At 36.2% G+C, this 19,074-nt stretch overlaps 1 protein-coding gene across 3 annotated transcripts in view; it reads right to left on the bottom strand.

Annotated features, from left to right (window-relative positions):
- Window positions 1-7,393: 7,393 nt before the first annotated feature.
- LOC149803744 (synaptotagmin-15-like) overlaps window positions 7,394-19,074 on the bottom strand; it is a 319,482-nt gene continuing 307,801 nt past the window's right edge. For all 3 annotated transcript variants that reach the window (XM_089953500.1, XM_089953501.1, XM_089953503.1), the window contains 4 exons: window positions 17,491-17,661; window positions 15,848-15,968; window positions 10,402-10,584; window positions 7,394-8,428 (listed from right to left, as the gene is read on the bottom strand). In XM_089953500.1, coding sequence (XP_089809626.1) covers window positions 8,304-8,428; window positions 10,402-10,584; window positions 15,848-15,968; window positions 17,491-17,661 — 600 coding nt within the window. In that variant the 3' untranslated portion in view covers window positions 7,394-8,303. The remainder of the gene's footprint in view (window positions 8,429-10,401; window positions 10,585-15,847; window positions 15,969-17,490; window positions 17,662-19,074) is intronic.

Below are 19,074 nucleotides of genomic sequence, written 5' to 3'. Positions count from 1 at the left end.
TTCTACGGAGATTTGTAAACATATTTACATGAACGTCGTACTCGGCCCGCAACGTGGATAATTTACCATCAACCGTGCTATAGTTGACGTTTACATGTTTTTTGTTGCGGCATCTTCGTCGGATGTTGGATCTCTTAGCACGACTATTTTATTTCCGTTCATGCTGAGTTCACCTGTCATTGTGTCACCGGTATTCTTCAAACGATTAGCAACGCTTCTTGCAATATCCTCTCCGACGGTTATAAACGATATAATTGAGTCTCTGATTCTACCGCCGTCAGTAAACACAGGGATGTTATCCGTGGTAGCATTGAGAACTCTACGAATTATATCATTCCATTTGATATTGCTCTTTTTCAAAACACCGTATTTATCCTGAAAAACAACAACCTCATCTCGGTCAACTCCAGAGAGGTTCATAATGTCAGCGAGTTCGTCTTTAGTCGCGTAATTTGACAAACCTATTTCATCGAACCTTTTTTTCCTCTTAGTAGTATCACCGCGGGATCTTCCGTAAATATCTACCATTATTATTTTCTTTCTGATCTAAATCAATGATTTCTCAAAACTGTTGACTTGTATAATTAGATACGACTTTATGAGGTGGCAACGACGGCATCGCTGATATAGTGTCAAGTACAGCAATTGCTTAACGGCCGCATATTGGTGGATCGATTAGTGTTTGTGTTGGTAGCGTTGAGTTCCAGATTGGCACTTTGTGCCCGACTTTGTACGCAAAGACAAAGTGCATAAATTCCTGCGGTGGAGCTAACCCATACGAATCGAAATAAACAATTCCACGGGGATCAATTGCGTATGCTACCTAATGAGGTTTAGGTCCAGTGCTGTTATCGAGATAAATAATACCGGTTCAATATTGTTTGGTCGTTGTGGTAGTTGATCTCGCATAAAAACACCTCTAAAATTGTTATTTCTAGTTGTTTAGCAGCATCAAGTAAATATGGGAGTGAGTTTGTGAGTTTACTCGATTATAATTCTGAAAAGGAACAAATATATATCTCGGCGCAGAAAAATCTTGCTTAAGAAGCTATATGCCATGTTAACTGCCCGGTGATGTTAGTTTGCATACCATCCGTGGTTACTGTCAACCATGACAGCAATGAGTACATAAAAGACAGTAGTCGCGGTTCTTCGTCGATCGTTGGAGTCATTACTGGCATCCAGAACGAAAGTTTTGTCAGTATTACCCACCAGCATCAGCAATAGGTCTCCAGATAGCGTCGTTGTCGGTAGCCTTTTTCACAAGAGTAACTGTGTGTTTAGCTCCAAAGATAACTTTTCTAACACCTCTACAAAATCCAAATATATATAGTGTGGAATAGCACATGAAAAGCCTCTACGACCACGTCCCAACATTGCTCGGCACGTTAAAAATCCTAGGTTGAATTCTGAAGTAGCACCATGAACCACAGGCCACACATCAGCGTCAGCGTTATTGGCATTGTGTCTTGGTCGTCTTATATTATACTGTATGTCGCTAGGATGGTCGGAAGTGTCCTTCACAAACATCATTGGGGGGCCGGCTGATTTTGTATAACCATCAGAGTATCTTGCTAAACCTATTATTGTTGGGGCAATGTCTACGTCCTTCTGAATTGTCTCGATGTTGTTTCCATCAATCGAGTATGTAGCGCTGTCAAACAACGCCATGATGTCGTTATTGAAAAAACTAATTCTAACATCATCTGCATATACAGTATCGTCTGTTTTTATAATTTCACATTCTACCTTAATAAAAGCTTCAGCGGTTAGAAAGTATCTACTTGTATTATGGACTTGTAAATCAATCTTTCCACGTTGATCGGGTAGTCGTGCGTCATAAGAATAAAACTGATAATCACGTACCAATTCATCCTTGAGAACGGGTGCGTCCACGTCGAATGCTGTGTCGGATATCCGTTTTAACATTGTAACATAACCGCGTTGATCTAAATCATGGTCGCGTAGGTTTGCCAAACACACGAGGATTCCTTCGGGAAACTCCGCTTCCTGCTATCAAACTTGAAGCAATATTTTTTTTCTGCTTCACCAGCCTACTCTGCCAATTTTTGATTTGCGGCTTGATTTATTATTTTACTGACATTTGCAGGCATCACTTCAGTGCTTGATAATTTCACTGGTTGTGGTCGGACTACTTGTGGTCTGCGTATTAATCGTGCTAGTCTATCTTTGATTGCCGAGAATGCTTTACCAGCAACGTCTCTGATTGCACCAGCATCTTTTTCACGACAACGTCAATAGCTTTCATTGAAAATTGTTTTGCGATTGGTGCCGCTTTTGGAGCCAATCTTTTTAATAATCCCTGAAAAACATCGCCGAGTCCATCTCCATAAATCGCACTGTAAACGGGCAATCGTGAGTTTACTACTCTGACCATTGCAGATCTACATTGAGTGTTGTGTATGGTCATCTTATTTATTATTCATTTATCCAATCACTGTAGTAGTCATCAACGATTTCATCAATAAGAGATCGATAAACATTAATATCCATGATACCGCCTTGAAATAATCGTCGACAAATATTAGCTGCTTCATTAATTATTTCTGGAGAATTATTACGTTTTCCTTCTATGAGAACTTCTAGTCGCTGCACGTCAGAAAGAATATTGTTAGGGCATGGAGTAAGACCACTTGCTCCTTCTTCCTCACTTGTTGTTTCTGCGCTTTTTTAAAATAGTCTTAAGGGTGATCTGTCTACTTTTGCTTTTTTAAGTAGCCCTTGAGACCTTTCAACTTTTGCCGCGGTGACGAAGATTGTTGTTCTTCTAATTGTTGCTGCGGTGGAGGAAGTTGATATGAAGGTTCCTGCGGGGGGGGGGGGGGGGCTGTAGTCTTTGTTTTTGTTGAAGTTGTGACTCCAAAATTTTTTTATTTATGTCGTTAATATATTCAATGTATACTTCATCATCATTTCTATCCTGGGGTTTGTTATAATACACGCGACATAGCCATTTAAAATAACTATCAGTATTTATGTTAGCGTACTTAGGTTTTAAAATTTAGACTTTTGAGGAAAACTATCAAATGCAGCAGAAGAAAAATATTTCTCTTTAACTTATTCTCTGAGTTCTTCAACAACATCTTCTCTAAATGTACTAATCAGTTCATTATTTTCTTTTCTTACTTTAGGTTTAGGCGCAAGTTCTTTTTTCACGTCAGCGATGTCAGTACGAATATTCTCAAGTATTTCTTCACCTACAGAAGTAAGCTGAACTACAACTATATCAGTTTGAAGTTTTCGTAAAATATTTTTGTTTTTTTTTAGTTCTTTCTGCTATTTTTGAAGTTTGCTCAGCGGTTTGTTTTGATACTGGAAGAAGATCATCCCTAATGGCCGTTGTGACTCCTTCAGTAACTTTTGTAACAGGTCTAAACAATTGTTCTGCACTTTCTGCGAATTCAACTTGAGATTCTTATGTTCTTGTAGTTTTTGTCTAACAGAATCACGAAGAGGAAGAAATTTCTTAATTGCCTCTAGTCGTTCTCGAGCTAAGCTAGCTGTATGAGACTCCAACGCTGGTGCCATAATTTGATATAATTTTATTTAATTATAGCAGCAGAGAGGGCGAAGTCTAATACTCGGCACCCAGTCACCGCAGCACCCCCCCCCCACACCGCCCGGCGAGTTTTTTTTTTGTTGCGATTTTCAGGAAGGCTTAATTTTGCAATTCGAGGGTGAGTCAGTTAGAGTCTGTTCACCCTCTCTGCTGCTGTGTGCGATTGTGGAAGAGAAGCAAAGCTTCCACGCGGAAAAGTTTACTGAATATATCAAGCGGGTTTTTTCTACGGTTGGGAATGCGTGTGTTTAAAATTTGCTGAGATTTCACCAACGTATGTGGATGAATACGAATCTGCGAACGGCGGTCTCGAACCAATTGGAATAGGACTTTTTCAAGCTGGTGAACAATGCTGTATTTGGAAAAACCATTAAAAATTTGTGAAAACTAATTTTGGGGAAAGCGAATAACAAAAATCTTCAAGGGTTGATTGCCCACACGGAAATTGAGTCACATAAGATATTCGTTGGCGGATTCGTTACCGTACACAGCAAAAATTCCAAGCTAAAGTAGACGGAACTCATTTACGCTGGTGCGTCTGTGTTTGATTTGTCAAAGCTGTTCATGTACAAGTTCTGCTATAACAAGATCAAACTTAGTTGCTACCACCATACAATCTGACAGAATCTTAAAGCCTTTTAATGACGATTCTATTTACAGTTCTCATATTCCTTTAGTGATGATGCTGTTTACAGTTGATTATTCATACATTTAAACTCTTTCAGTGATGTTTCTGTTTTCACTTTGCCTATCTATAAGTCTGAATTCTTTACTTGCTTAGATACACCATTACAGAGCACGTACTAGCTTTTCAACACGTTTTGGAATAGGTTAACCAAGTTTAGAAGTCTTCATATTTTGATTTATTGCCCTATAGAAATTTCAATATTATTTATTGCTACTGAATCTTTAAATGTGAAAAAAAAATTTCCGAAGTCTTATGAATATTCCCACTGCAATACCTAAAGCCTTAGGCCGATAAACCAGCCCCGCACCTGTGATAATCACTTATTCATTAAAACCTGCAAAATTCTGCAGATATTCTTGTCTGCAAACATCGATGTATATTTTGTATACTTACCGGCTGTTGAGCTACCGTCGGCTGAAGGGTTCCTTTGGTGATATTCTTATACTATTTCTGAATCAAATCCTGTTAGGAGACTTATAAATATACGTGGAATAGCACAACCCTCTGTCCTGTGGCCATTTTGAACATCGCGCTAGATATGGCTATTACCAAATACCGGTAAGTGTCTAAAGTGTACGCAGGTGTGTTCCGGAAATATTTACATGCAGAGAAATAACAGTTTAATAAAAAAAAGGTGACATCGTACCCGTATATCGTCCATTAATATCATCACAAATTTGGGCCGGGGGGGGGGGGCTGATTTATCGGACTACTAAAGCGTCTGCTCCTGGGTATAGTACATAGGAGAAAAGGCACTTAACACCCACAAAGGATATCACATATCCTTTTGTGGATCTTTTTCATACACTAAAATATCGAAATTTGTACCCGTTTTTCATTTTTCGTACAAGAGATTGTATGTCATGCTTTATCATATTTTGTTTTTAATCTTCTCATTTTATTATATTTGGTCATACACTGGATTCTGTGTGACGCTTTATCACACACAGAGCCGACAATGGGGAGGGGGGGGGGGCAACCGGGGATATACCCCGAGGGCCAGGGCCAGAGCCCGTAAGGGTGCCCGGGCCGAACAACACTTTGTAATTTTATAAAGGAAATTTTTTGTTTGAACAAGAATTAGGGGAGGCCCAGGTGTTTCTTACCCCAGGGCCTGTGATCGCTCTCTACGGCCCTGGTCATACGCCATTTTTCGAGGTTTGTGTTAAAAAGTTTGGAACTTTACAAATGGAGAGGTCTTTTATTGATTTGCTTTTTATGTGCCCAGCATTAGGTACTAAGGTGGTACGCAATTATATATGTAAAATACTTTTATAGAAGTAGAATTCCATCCAACAGCCTTGGTTTCGAAAACCAAGTATTATTCAACTGAATTCAGTTACTTTGTCGGTATTTCCTATTAATTTTTCTGCCTGCATGCATGCACACTATACTGGATAAATTTTTTATCAGCTGTCGGTGTGTTGTGTTTGTCAGTTTATGTTTCATTATCTTATTGTGTCCAATTTAATTTTCTCAAATATCAATGTTTATGATATTACGAATACTGTATGTGAGTTTATGATGTTATGGATGCTTTCTGTGTGTTTTTGATATTATGAATACTGTCTGTGTGTTTGTGATGTTATGGATGCTGTCGGTGTGTTTTTGATATTATGAATACTGTCTGTGTGTTTGTGATGTTATGGATGCTGTCTGTGTGTTTTTGATATTATGAATACTGTCTGTGTGTTTGTGATGTTACAAATACTGTCTGTGTGTTTGTGATGCAACGGATACTGTCTTTATGTTTGTGATGTTACGAATACTGTCTGTGTGTTTGTGATGCAACGGATACTATCTTTGTCTTTGTGATATTAAAGATGCTGTCTGTGTGTATGATGTTATGAATACTTTCTGTGTGTTTGTGATGTTACAAATACTGTCTGTGTGTTTGTGATGCAACGGATACTGTCTGTGTTTGTGATGTTACGAATACTCTCTGTGTGTTTGTGATACAACGGATACTGTCTTTGCGTTTGTGATGTTATGGATACTGTCTGTGTGTTTGTGATGTTACGAATACTCTCTGTGATCCTACGAATATTGTCTGTGTGTTCGGCGTAAAATAGTGATATAATTTCTCAGTTATGAAAGTTTGTCTGAATGTGTTTCAGTATAAAAGAGTAATGTATTGTAAATTTCTCACATAAGTCATGCAATACTTTCGCTGGTATATTAGAAACAGGGACAACTGCACTATATGCAGTTCCTACTACAGTCAAGTTATTGATATCATGGACAATTGCCATACATACATATATCAATGAATAGCTCAGTCATGCACGTGCAGGCCTTGTTGCTCGGCACGTCATGTACGGAAAGACAGATAGAAGAGGATGGATTGGCATGTAAGCAAATGAGGATAGCTAGAATCTGAATTAATCTGTTAGTCCTGTTTCAAATATCGCGATAGAGTAGTAGTATTTCAGTAGTCAGATACAGAAAAGTTCTGCTGCGCATCTCTGAAAATCCAATTGTAAAATCGTTGTCCAGTATCAAGGTCCAGGAACACAGTGGTGTTTATGTTTTTATTCAGTAGTTGAGAATGTGATCGATTAATTTTGGAGTCTAGGAATATCTGTGTGTTTTATGTAGTAGTAATTAGAATGGTCCAGGAATGATGATACTTTTGCGTTCTTGTCAAACAGTTAAGTAGTTGAAATAACTGACATTTGAATTAATCATTCAGTCGCTTTTGTTTTGTTTTTTTGTGCTTGGGCATTGCATTTGTCAAAATCATATTTAAATTTTGGTCCAGTACTCACTCATATTATCTACTTAGAATGTGAAATGGAAAGAATGGCATACAAAAGTATAGCTCATATGTAGGCCGACAGATTGCTGAATGGCCTGATAAATAATCGACCATACATACATACATACATACATACATCTAATGATAGATAACCAATCAAGAAAACGTTAAACTGACAATCACCATTATTATATATTAAGGGAATGCATCTGTGAACATTCTTCTTGGTTTGTTTGGCTTTATAATTTGCAGGGTACGAACCTAAATTAAAACATTCACTAGTTTGTCTGTTCTTATTTGTCATTAGAGTTCATTATAAAAGGAGGACTCACTCAGCCGGTGGAGACAAAAAGGTCGCAACCGTTCGTTACATCAGTTACTTATCTTTAATTATGTCGATAATGCAGTGTATAATGCAAAATAAAATGTAAGCAATATTTGGCAGTGAATTAGAAGAGGAAGGGAAAAATAAAAAGATTATGTATGACATTATCACATTGTTTTCCATTACGTAAATGTTACCGGTACTGCTTCTGGCACACATTACAATATATACAACTCGCTGAGTTAAAAACGGGCGTGAATTAGGATACAAAATGCAAAGGTAAATGCATATTAGCGGAATGAAACTTGGACACAGTTAATTATCATTGCACATATGGCGTTTCTAAACCATTTAAAACACTACATTTAAACTGGCAGAGCTCTAACTGATGTCATTCTCAAGGAATTTCACTTTAATATCACGCAAAAAGTCAATTGATTTACTTAAGCAATACGCCCGTAGCAACTATTTGCTAGTGCTAAATTCCTCTTCAATGTCATGGTAAATCAAATATAATTACTTCAGAACATGACATTCATTTAATTCAGAACAACCCAAAGTTTATCTTTAGGCAGTTTCAATTGTGAAATTTAGCACGAGAGTTCAAAGCTTACCTTTACTCCATTACACTTATGAAAATCAGAAAGAGAGTTCAAAGACAGAAACATCCAGTGACAAAACTAAAACAACTTACAATATTTTGTGAGAATGGTGGATTTTCTTAATACTAATATTTTTTTTCTTTCTGGTTGAATATTTCTTTTTGAAATTTGCCATTTTCGTATGGCTCTAAGAATAGGAACTGGAAAGGCACTCCGTGTGAGCATTAGTCCAAAGAAATGCTATCTCCTGTGCCCCTGAAAATTCAGTGTCTTTTAATGGTTTGGCATTTGTTCATCTAGAACTTTCTTCTTAGATAGCTTGTGAGCAGTTAGCAGAGCAAGTTTATTCTTCAAGCAAGTGTGTGCCAGTAGGTAATCTGTTCCCTTTGATTGCTAACCATTTCGTTCCAGTGTTGAAGCTCTTTGCCACGAGCAAACATGAATGATCCAATTGTCACTCGTCCGATAACTTTATCTGAAACAAATATTTAAAAATTGATGAAACTGATGTAACAGCTCATATAAGGTCAGTTGTACGGGTTCAGAAACACATCGAAAGTGTTTTCGATGGTACAATTGACAGTGTATGGTATTGTTTGCGATATTAACAAACATAAATTCCACACGGAACGATCGATTAGCATATTGCCAACGGAGATTGCTTTGTCTAGACATTCGCTTAATATTTTATAAGAAATCCAAAGCTTCTAATGGTATTTCTTTTCATATGAAATATACTGATTTAAAGTATTATTGAAATGTTTATAAAAATGGAAAAGAATATTGTCATCAAGACCAATGAAACTCGTGTATTTTAGAACGTGGTAAAGACAGGCTTTCGAGAGCCATATTAAATGCCCGATCCAGATTTCAAATCCGGAAATGCAGAGGCGCAAAATAGTTGTATTTATCACTGCACATATGCTATCGATACTTATAGTAAGACTCTTATTCATGTACATCGATTGTGTCATTCATATACATCGATTTTATCATTCATGTACATCGATTTTATCATTCATGTACATCGATTATATCATTCATGTACATGAATTGTCTCATTCATGTATATCGATTTTAAAATTCATGTACATCGATTTTATCATTCATGTACATCGATTGTCTAATTCATGCACATCAATTGTAATTTTTATGCACCTCTGTACGTTGAACATTATCATCTTAAGTCGTACTGAAATATGTGTCCGATGAACGTAAAAACTAGGATGAAGTGCCTTAAGAAATCACCAAATTCGCATAGCAACCGAAACCTCAGACCACAAAATACTGACTGGAGATGGTAAAAGTCTGACAGTGAGTCTAAGATCAAGCTTTAATTTTAAAAAATCATACAGGTCATGTTAAATTAAATACGAATTGTTTTTTTAAAATAAAAATATTATTAATTTTGCTTGATTAAAGCATATTCACTCCTGATTATTGAATGGTGTGCACCTTAACTGTTATCAAGAAACTTCCAAATTATCTATCGCTATGCACTTTTGCAATGGTGGCCATCTACTAAACTGGGTCAAGAAAGTGCAAGTCGAGTCAAATCATCCCAATATGGGCAGCACGAATACATTTATCAACATACGTAGCTTTCCTTGTTACATCACAACGCACGAAATTCAATCCGAATTGTACTAGATGACACCTTATAATAGATCTCGTTCAAAAATGTCCACATACTTCAACATCGATTTTGCCGTACGTACTTCTCGGAGCGTCAATAATGGCCTTTCAAATGAATATGGATGCGTGAGAATCCAAATAAAGTGAACAGTTGCCATTTAAGAGGTATGCAGAATCAAAGTCTAAAAAAAATTGCATCCGTTATTGAAACAATCGGTGTTGAACGCCTTCAAGACGTGTATGGCTGTTACTATAGTCTCAGTAAATCAAAGGTGACTTTACAACAGTCAAGTTCTTTCTGATGATCAACATATAAAATTAGACTGCATCCTAAAGTCAAGAGTTATATGATCTCTAAGCTTGAAAGTTTAGTGTTAACCAGTCTAAAACACAATTTTACCTTTGAAACATCACTTTCGACTGGATATGAGTGAAAACAGTCACAGATTCAAGCTCAGAAATTTGGGATCCCGTACTTGAACCTGGACATTGAGCATCTAACCTGTATCATAGCTATTTCTACAAGTATAGTTTAAGTACGTAATTATTTAATTGTAATCGATATACATTATAGACAGTTATATCATATACGTATGCCGATTGTTTACTCTCTGTGAAAATGGTTAGGTAAAATTATAAAAAAGTATGTTTTAGGTTTCTTAAGAATCAGACTTCCAACTCAGAAGTTCAAAATAATATCCTTTTTATATGAGCTTTAGCATGTAGCAATGTATGCCCGCATAGAACGACATTTGTACATGAATGACGAATACAGATATAAGAAATGATGTCAATAGTCTGTACCATACAAACCTTTGTAACCACTTTGGTGTTGCATAGCAGTGACGGTTATGTTTGCAGTATCCAGCGATGCCATGGGAAGTTTGAACGTAAAGGATTCATTAAACACGGGGTCTTCCGTCTTCTTGACTACTTCGGTTTTCTTTGATTTTATCGTTTTGTTTTGAACTACGAGTTGCACTTTCACATAGGAATCTGAAATTCAAGTAATTAGATCTTGTTTTGAGCTACGAATCGCAGTTTCACATGTAAGTCGGAAATTCAAATAATTAGATCTTGTTTTGGTGTACGAGTTGCACTTTTACATAGTGTTATGAATATTTAATTTGATTTAATTTGTTTGTTAATTTTTAATATTTTTTTAATTTTCTTTTTTCGTTATATGCTATGGGTAATGAAAACACTGTATCTAGTTGTTGAACTTGTTCCAAAATCAGTGACAGTTTTGGTAAACAACTTTTTATAAAATTTATTATATCTTTCTCAGAGTAAGAATCATTAAGTTGAGTCAAGTTCATACCTGGACTACGTGATATTTATCATTTGCCAATTGGTAACAAACTTTTTTTTTTCCAGAAGAGTGAACTTTTGACACTCATCCGGGAATCCGTTTTCCGTCTTAATTAGTTGTATAACTGATGCTTTCATAAAGATTTGTCAGCTGGGCTTAAAACACTTGACATGTTAATGTGTATTATGTTGTGATCAGTTTGGGCGGATTTTTTTTCTTCTTCAAATTATTGAATTGAAGTGATTATTTTTCTTGGAAATACAGAAGTGCTCTGATATAATTCTCGGACAATACAATTCACTGGAATTTATACGGAATTAAAAACTGGAATAATATTTTCTGTGATTCAACAAGTGAATGTTGACACATCTACACTTCGTAGGTTATTAAAGACGTCTTCGACTTTCATCTTGAATTTCATCAGGATTTGAACCGAGATTCACTTAGAACTCTTCATGGAAAGGACTTGTGTTTTTAATTCTTGGATTATAATTTGGATTGAATTCGCAATACCGCAAGTTCTTTTTTCTAATTTTCTATTTTGTATTCTAGGGAAATACATTATTTGGGTTAAATTGTACAAAGCTTGTTGTCTTCAGTTTCTGTTTCTTATTTTAAGAGCATATACTAGTAACAATAAGAATATGAAATTCAAATAATGAGATCTTGTCTTGAATTACGAGTAGCAGTTTCATATGGGAACATGAAATTCATATAATGAGATCTTGTTAAGAACTACGAGTTGCAGTTTCACATGGAAATCTTATATTCAGATGATGAGATCTTTATCATTCTGGTAATGTCTTTAAAATTTAGAGTAGGATGAACAAGTCTCGGGGATCCTGGTAGCCAAGTGGTCTAAACCGCTTGCTAACATCTCACCTCTGTCCGCGTTGGTTCGAGTATCGGGCTTGGCCAATGAGGGTATGTGGAAAAACTTGCTAGTAGCTTCATGTGGGTCAGTGGTCCTTGCCGGGGGTTTCCCCAGGTTCTTCCTCAACCAGCTATGCTGACTGCCATGTATAGTCTATCGTGCGCTGAGAAATGGTGTTCAATCCCAAAATAACCAACAAACAGCTTCATTGCAAATGACGATCCATTAAAATCTCTGCATTCTAGTTCTTTATTTAACTCGAGATCACATCAGCTTAACATGTATGCAAACTTTATTTAATGTTAAAATGTGATACTGATGAATGTAAAAACATAAGTAGTTGCAAACAATGGGTATGTAATAATGATGGAATTTTTAAAAAAATCTTAATTCACAAAGAGACACGTATTACAAGACTACTAGAAGACACACTAAATGTTTCGTTACAATCCTTCTACACATGTTTTCATCAAGCTTGCCATCGATACACGTTCTTTTGCAAAAGGAGAAAATGTCTACTAAAGAATTAGAGAACCTATCCAGAAAATATAAACCCGGCGAATTAGAGGGAGTCGTGGTAGCTAAGTTAGTACAGTATCGCCCTGGACACTCTGAGTCGGTTGTGACAATTTCGCACGTATGCCAGACCAGGATGACTGTCGCGATGTCGTGCTTACGTCTGTATGAGTCAGCTGTCGCAATGTGCGCATTGGAAAGGCATGCTATAGCAAAATGTAGTCATACAACGTAAGACACATCACCCGATATGTTTGTTGGGTGGGTGGGTGATGGGTCTTAATGCCCAACTAACGGCGCTGTGTAGCGTGTTTTGATGTCGACTAACAGTGTATCGAAAGTAAAATTATCAGGAATATCACATACAACTGACAACCAATAACGACGCTTTTCTACAAAGTACAGTTATAATATTTTTGCCAGACTTTACTTACTCTGATGTCTTTTCTCTATTAATTCAAATTCTCACAAAATAAATGGACCTGTTTTCAAGTTTCGTTGGCCTACATTTCAGTTGGCTGGAAAGCGATGAAAAAGATAATGTCGAAATCGGGTTAAGCTGAAATATTATTCTCTAACGAAACGAATAAAAAATATATTATGTCTATTGGAACTGTAAGTAACGTTTCGTTTCGTTCAAGAAACATATCCACCACATGAACCTACACAAATATACTTCGGCATACCTCGACTACCTTCGCATTGCAACGAATTCAAAAATATATGAACAAAACATGAAAATACGAAAATGGAAGAGTGTTGACATCGGAACAAGCTATACAAGGCCGTTATTTGAATAGTAAGACATAGCACTAAAACAAAAACAACATGTTCAATGTCTTACATTGTAGGACTATAGCAAAATGGTGTGCTCAAAGTGTCATTAAAAAAACCCAAACCATCTTGCAAATTTGATTTTAGTACTCAAATTTAGGAAACTTTCAGTTTAAAAAAATCCATCAACGCAACGTTCGTAAGGTCAAAGGAGCTTAACGTGGTATGGTAAGCTACTGTATAACATGCTGTCACTCTTCACTATACAATTTTAGCCAATATTTTAATAATTTGTTTTAGGAGCAGAAATTATTTTTTTTATATTATCACGTTGAAGACTATGATAAAAACGTATAAAATCCATGTATGTATTACTTTTTAAGAGTCGTTTCTACGAGGGTTATTTGAAAAGTTATGAATATTTTATTTTTACTTTTTTGTTTCTTTGAACCTGTCAATAAATTTAACGTCGATCAACAAATAACAGATTCTATAAACTGATATGTAGCTGCACGTGCAGTACGTTAGACACCTGCACATATATGAGTGTGATGTAAAACAGGTAAATTACAGTGACCTGAAAGTGTTGGAGAAAGGGGACAATTCTGCTGATTAGCTAAGAGCATACAGTACTATAAAATTCAGTCTCTCTTAGGATACTCTTTAGGGCTGAATCAGGTCAATTGTTTCGGGCTGTCCAAAATTTCTAAAGGGCCCCAACTTTCCTCAAAATCGCACCAAAACAAAAGTCTATGCGTCTGTTTAGCCAACATGTGCATCATAACCAATAAATGTGGGCAAGAATGGTCAAACTTCCAGTGACAAGTGATTTTACGTTTGTGTGTATACTTTTCTTTTAGCGGGTGGTGGAGGAATCCAGACATCCTGCCCCCCCCCCCCCCCCCCCGATCCGGCCCTGCTCTTTGATATCAAAATCGACTTGGAAAAGTTTAAGAATACAATTCTCTGTCATATGCTACACTTCTGAGGTAGTTTCATCGTTTTTAATATGGTTGCGAATCATTGAAAGATGATTCGTTCTGGAAGACAGTTGTTTGAGATTGGTGAGTTGGAAGTTTCTGCTGATGAAGATATTACTATTATCAGGGGTATTAATTCGTAAGCTGTTTTTAATATATAGTATACTCAACTGAAGGTAAAAGTTTTGAGCAAAATGGGTCCCACATTTGTTGACTGGTGATCAAAAACAGACTCAAGATGAATTAGACAAATATATATTTTATAAATATGAAAAGAGTGACAAAAGACGTTTGAATGAGATGGCTGCCGGTGAAGAAACTTGGATTCACTTTACGGAACCCACTTTAAGAAAAATAAATAAAGTTTGGTATGGAAAAAATGAGCGGAAACCATAACACGTTCGACATAGTCGAACAGTCAAGATAGTATTATCCGCTTTATTTATGTGTCATGATAGTGTTATACGCTTTATTTATGTGTCAAGATAGTGTTATAGTGCTTTATTTTTTAACGCATAATGCCCTGTCGTCCAGGTACCTGTACTTGACTCTTCTGTTCACACTGAATGTTTATTTGCCTCCAGATTGTTGCCAAAACTTATGGAAGACTATACCGCTCACATGTAGCCGAGATACTATAAAACGTTTACATGACAAGGTACCTGCGCATAAATCCGCTGTCGTGACAGACTTCCTGAAGAGGTACGTCATCTAAACTTTGTCATATACTCAATACAGCCATGATTTAGCTAAAACATGATATTTAGCTGAACCCCGTTATGAGAAATTCGCAGAGGGACAGTCGATTCGAAAGCCGCCATGCAGATGGCAGTGCAGTTTTCTGGGGTATGAACAAAGTATGCCCAAAAAGTAAATACAAATGGCGTTGAATAATTGGAGATTCAGACCGAGAGGTGTGTAGATGTGCAAAGGGAATATTCTGAGGGAATGTACCGACATAATGTTCATAAATATAGAACTATCTTTTACAGAGTACAAATATAGCACTTTCCAATATTTTTGTTTTCGTTACAACAAAAGGATATTTCTTGTTTTTGCTGACAGCTATTTCAGAGTTTTGTTAAAACGGTTAAAATGCATGTGAGGTCACACGAAGCATATGGTTACAGTTTAACATGGATGAGTGTGTGTGTGTGTGTGTGTGTATATATATATATATATATATATATATATATATATATATATATATATATATATATATATATATATATATATATATATATATATATATATATATATATATATATATATATATATATATGATTCAGTATCTTTTTGTATAAAATATAAGTGTACGTTTAGTGTGAGACCCTTCCTACACAGATTGTAAGTTCTCACAGCCTTGGAGTCGTTCTTCACTTAATGTCATTCTACTGCATCGTGTTTGCAACATGTGGCATTTTCGGAGTTATTTCCCTTTACCCTTTACATTCAATTTCGAAGAGCGACTGTGCGAATGTGCAGTTAATGTTGAAAGGATATTACACTCAAAAATATCTCGTTCTTTCAAACAAAAGGCCTGAAAGAAATCTGAATATATGTTCAGCACAGCAACGTCAGGAAAAATCAAAATAATCATTCTATGATTTTGTTTTACAGCGTTTTAACTACAACAAATATGGACCTAGATACGAAAGCGGATTTCCACAACTGTTATTGAATATGGCATTGTTGATTGGCTTGAGTGCAAAAATCGTCAAATAATTCGCATTCAATCGAAAAATCAGTATTACAAGGTCATGTTAAAATTTTCATTTTCAAATTCTGAGATGAACATCTTACCGATAGAATTGCTGCCTTCGGCAACGAAGGCGCGTCCCTCGAAAATCCCCACTGTTATTCGCTCTAAATGGTTGTTGTACGTCAAGGACACCGTGAGCTCTCCCTTCTGCTTGCCTGTTGTCTGCGGAAGGACAAATGTTTACAATTTATCCTCTTTGCTGCAGATGGACAAACCATACAATTTATGTTTCTTCAAATTATAAGTTTACAGACGATTGTACGCCAGTTGAGTTGGACAATATTCCTGTATACTACTTCCAGGAGAAAAAAATTCATGCGTTTAAATTTGTGCCCAATTGTTCATAAACACGAGTTTTTGGAGGAATTACCAAAAGACGTTACTAGATAGATAAAATAGTACAGAGACAGGATGGTATTGGCTACAACGGTTATCACTGGTATATGCCAACCAGAACGACTTGACATTTTAACTTTTCAAGAGCGTATTCATAAAGACCTCTTCCACGCCTATACTACCGTATATACTTGCGTATGAGTAAGAGCCAACTGCAAACTTCATAGACCCAGGTTTGTCGTAGCATAATGCGCCGGCTGATCTGGGTCTATGCAATTAATTAGAAGTAATCGATAGAAAAAACAGCAAAGACACTGATATACCTGCGCATGATGCGGCAGCCGATCAGGATATGTGTTGTTTGCAGTTGGACCCAGCTTGTAAGAGATTTTAAACGGTTGATAATCGGAAATGCGTGATCGAGACTCGTGTTAAATTTATCGAATATCGTAGGGTGTTATTTAATATGTTTGTAAAATCTGAATAATTACTACAAATTCTAGGTTGAATCAGAACTTGAAAGCAACCTTGATATTATAATTTTACATAAATGTAAGCATTAGTACATTGAATCGCAATCTCCAACGCTGCTATTTATGTAAAATGCCACACTGGCCTGATCTTCGGTAGCCAAGGTTGTGATAACCCTATCTACATAGGGTTTTCGGAACCTTGGCTAGCGAAGATGCACTGGCCTTTAATGTAGATTCTCGCAAACTTTACTGTGCACAGTTATATCTACGATCTCGTAAATTTTTCGCGAACTTTACTGTGCACAGTTACATCTACGATCTCGTAAATTTTTCGCGAACTTTACTGTGCACAGTTACATCCACAATCTCGTTTTTTTTTTTAAATTACCAATAACTTGAATTAACATTGAATTTTGGGGAATCAATGTCCTCTTTTTTGTGTGCTGAACAGTCGCAGTCATCAAAGTGTAACCAAACTATGAATTTACGTCTTTTCAGATTTGACATCTTATTTTTACAAGAACCCCATGCACTCTCATTGGATTCCGAGGAAATCTGCCATACTCTGTAAGCAACATCTAACAGTCTCCGTTAATACCAAAATATAATACTTGCATTTGAATTTGGATTATGCCACAAAATTAAAGTTCCACAATATTATTTTTCTTTTTCATTTTTGAGGAAGTGTGACCCAGCTTAAAGTTGACAGTAATATCCATGACCACTACGTTTACATTACTCTTATAAACCAGATCACAATGACCTGCTTCTTAAGTACTCAATAAAACTTTCTTCTGTTTATTCACTTACTCGAATTTAATATAAACAAGGATACGAGCATGAATTCAGTGCTTCGATTCATGTACAGTTCTTACCTCGAAAACTTCTCTTTCCAAATCTCGCCAAACTACGAGACGCTCATTGCTATCACAGTCATGGTCACGTAAAGGATAGAGGGCGTGACCGATAACGTTATGCTTCTTGTGTCGGTCCACATCAAATACGGAAAACTTTAGTATACGATCATTAATATTTCTGTTGGACACCTGAAATTAAAGTATGAACATTCTCAGAACATTATCACATTTTAAGGCTCGCCCCTAAAGAACGCCGGGACAGTAGGAAATCATTAAGTTTCTCCAGTCTAAAATCTTTAATTTGCTTTGGTTGAAAATGAAGAAGAGGAAAAGGAGATGGATTAGTACAGCTTGTTGCCCCTATGTGAACACCAGCAGTAGTCTTAACCACATGAATCTTCCGATTGCCGGAAGTTTCACTATTAACCGCAATACCGAATTCGTTTCGAAATGAAAATATAAGTTGATCTCATTTTGTCCCGGACAGCTATCTCAAGGAGAACAACGATATAGTCCAACCTATAACTGAAATAAGCGGAAATTTATTTCCTTAGTCTTTATGTAAAAGGACATAAATTAAGTACTATGTGCAAACATGAATCGTTGGACAGGTTCAGACACAACCTTATGTCCTTAGATGGAGTATCGAAAAACTCGGTATAATGACATGCAATAGATCTATTTTACCGTATCTGCTCGTATATTAGACTAACCCATATGCTAACAGCTTGCGACAGTGCACACAGATCAAGTCGGCTTATTATGCAATGGCCAGTCAATCTCTTAGCTGTCAACAGATCGACGTTCGTTATTCAAGACAAATTACGGCATTACACTGTATTTCTTTGCATGAAATTCATTTTTCGATCCTGTCGTCTAGGGACATCAGTTCTCCAAACACGACTTGACAATTTATGTTTAGGATCCTACAATTCTCAAGGCATTAATTAGTTGCAATTTCCAGATAGGAAAATCAATACGATTGAATGTGGATACTCTTTATTACACATCCTTAACCCAGTGTAAATTATGGGTTGAACATGAAGATTTAAGTCTATTGAGCAGAGGATAATAATAGAGGAGAATGAATAGTTTTAATAATACATTATTGTTAACGTTTATTTCAGTAGGACAGGCAGAACTACATAATTGGGTCATATTTAAAAGAAAATACGAACAGCTTTCACGCAGCAGTTTGAAAAAATAAATCCATTTAAAACAATAAAATAAAATTCGATGAATTCCACGTATTCGAGAAGAAAAACATTATCTATACTAAGCTGTGTATAACATGTTGACGATTGAAAATGAATTTAAGATTATATAGTACAAGAAATGCCTGCAAAGTATGTTAAGAGATGAGCTGACTGGCGGACATTTAAGTAGAATGACAGCTAAGTCAGACGGACATCTAAGTAGAAGGACAACTAAGTCAGACGGAGTTTTAAATACAAGGAGAGATAATTGCAGTGCAAGCAATATTCAGAAGATGCAGCAGAATTTTCACAGATTATAGTCAGGCTAAAATACAGATTTTCAATAACTAATAAAGGTATGTTTTTCTTTCAAGTAATAACACATTCTAGGGTGCAAAATAAATCA

This window comes from Sinohyriopsis cumingii, chromosome 3 (genome assembly GCF_028554795.1).
Source record: "Sinohyriopsis cumingii isolate HCF-2022 chromosome 3, ASM2855479v2, whole genome shotgun sequence".
Lineage (NCBI taxonomy): Eukaryota > Metazoa > Mollusca > Bivalvia > Unionida > Unionidae > Sinohyriopsis > Sinohyriopsis cumingii.
The sequence above is the reverse complement of the archived record's forward strand: the minus strand, read 5'-3'. Positions and strand labels throughout refer to the sequence as shown.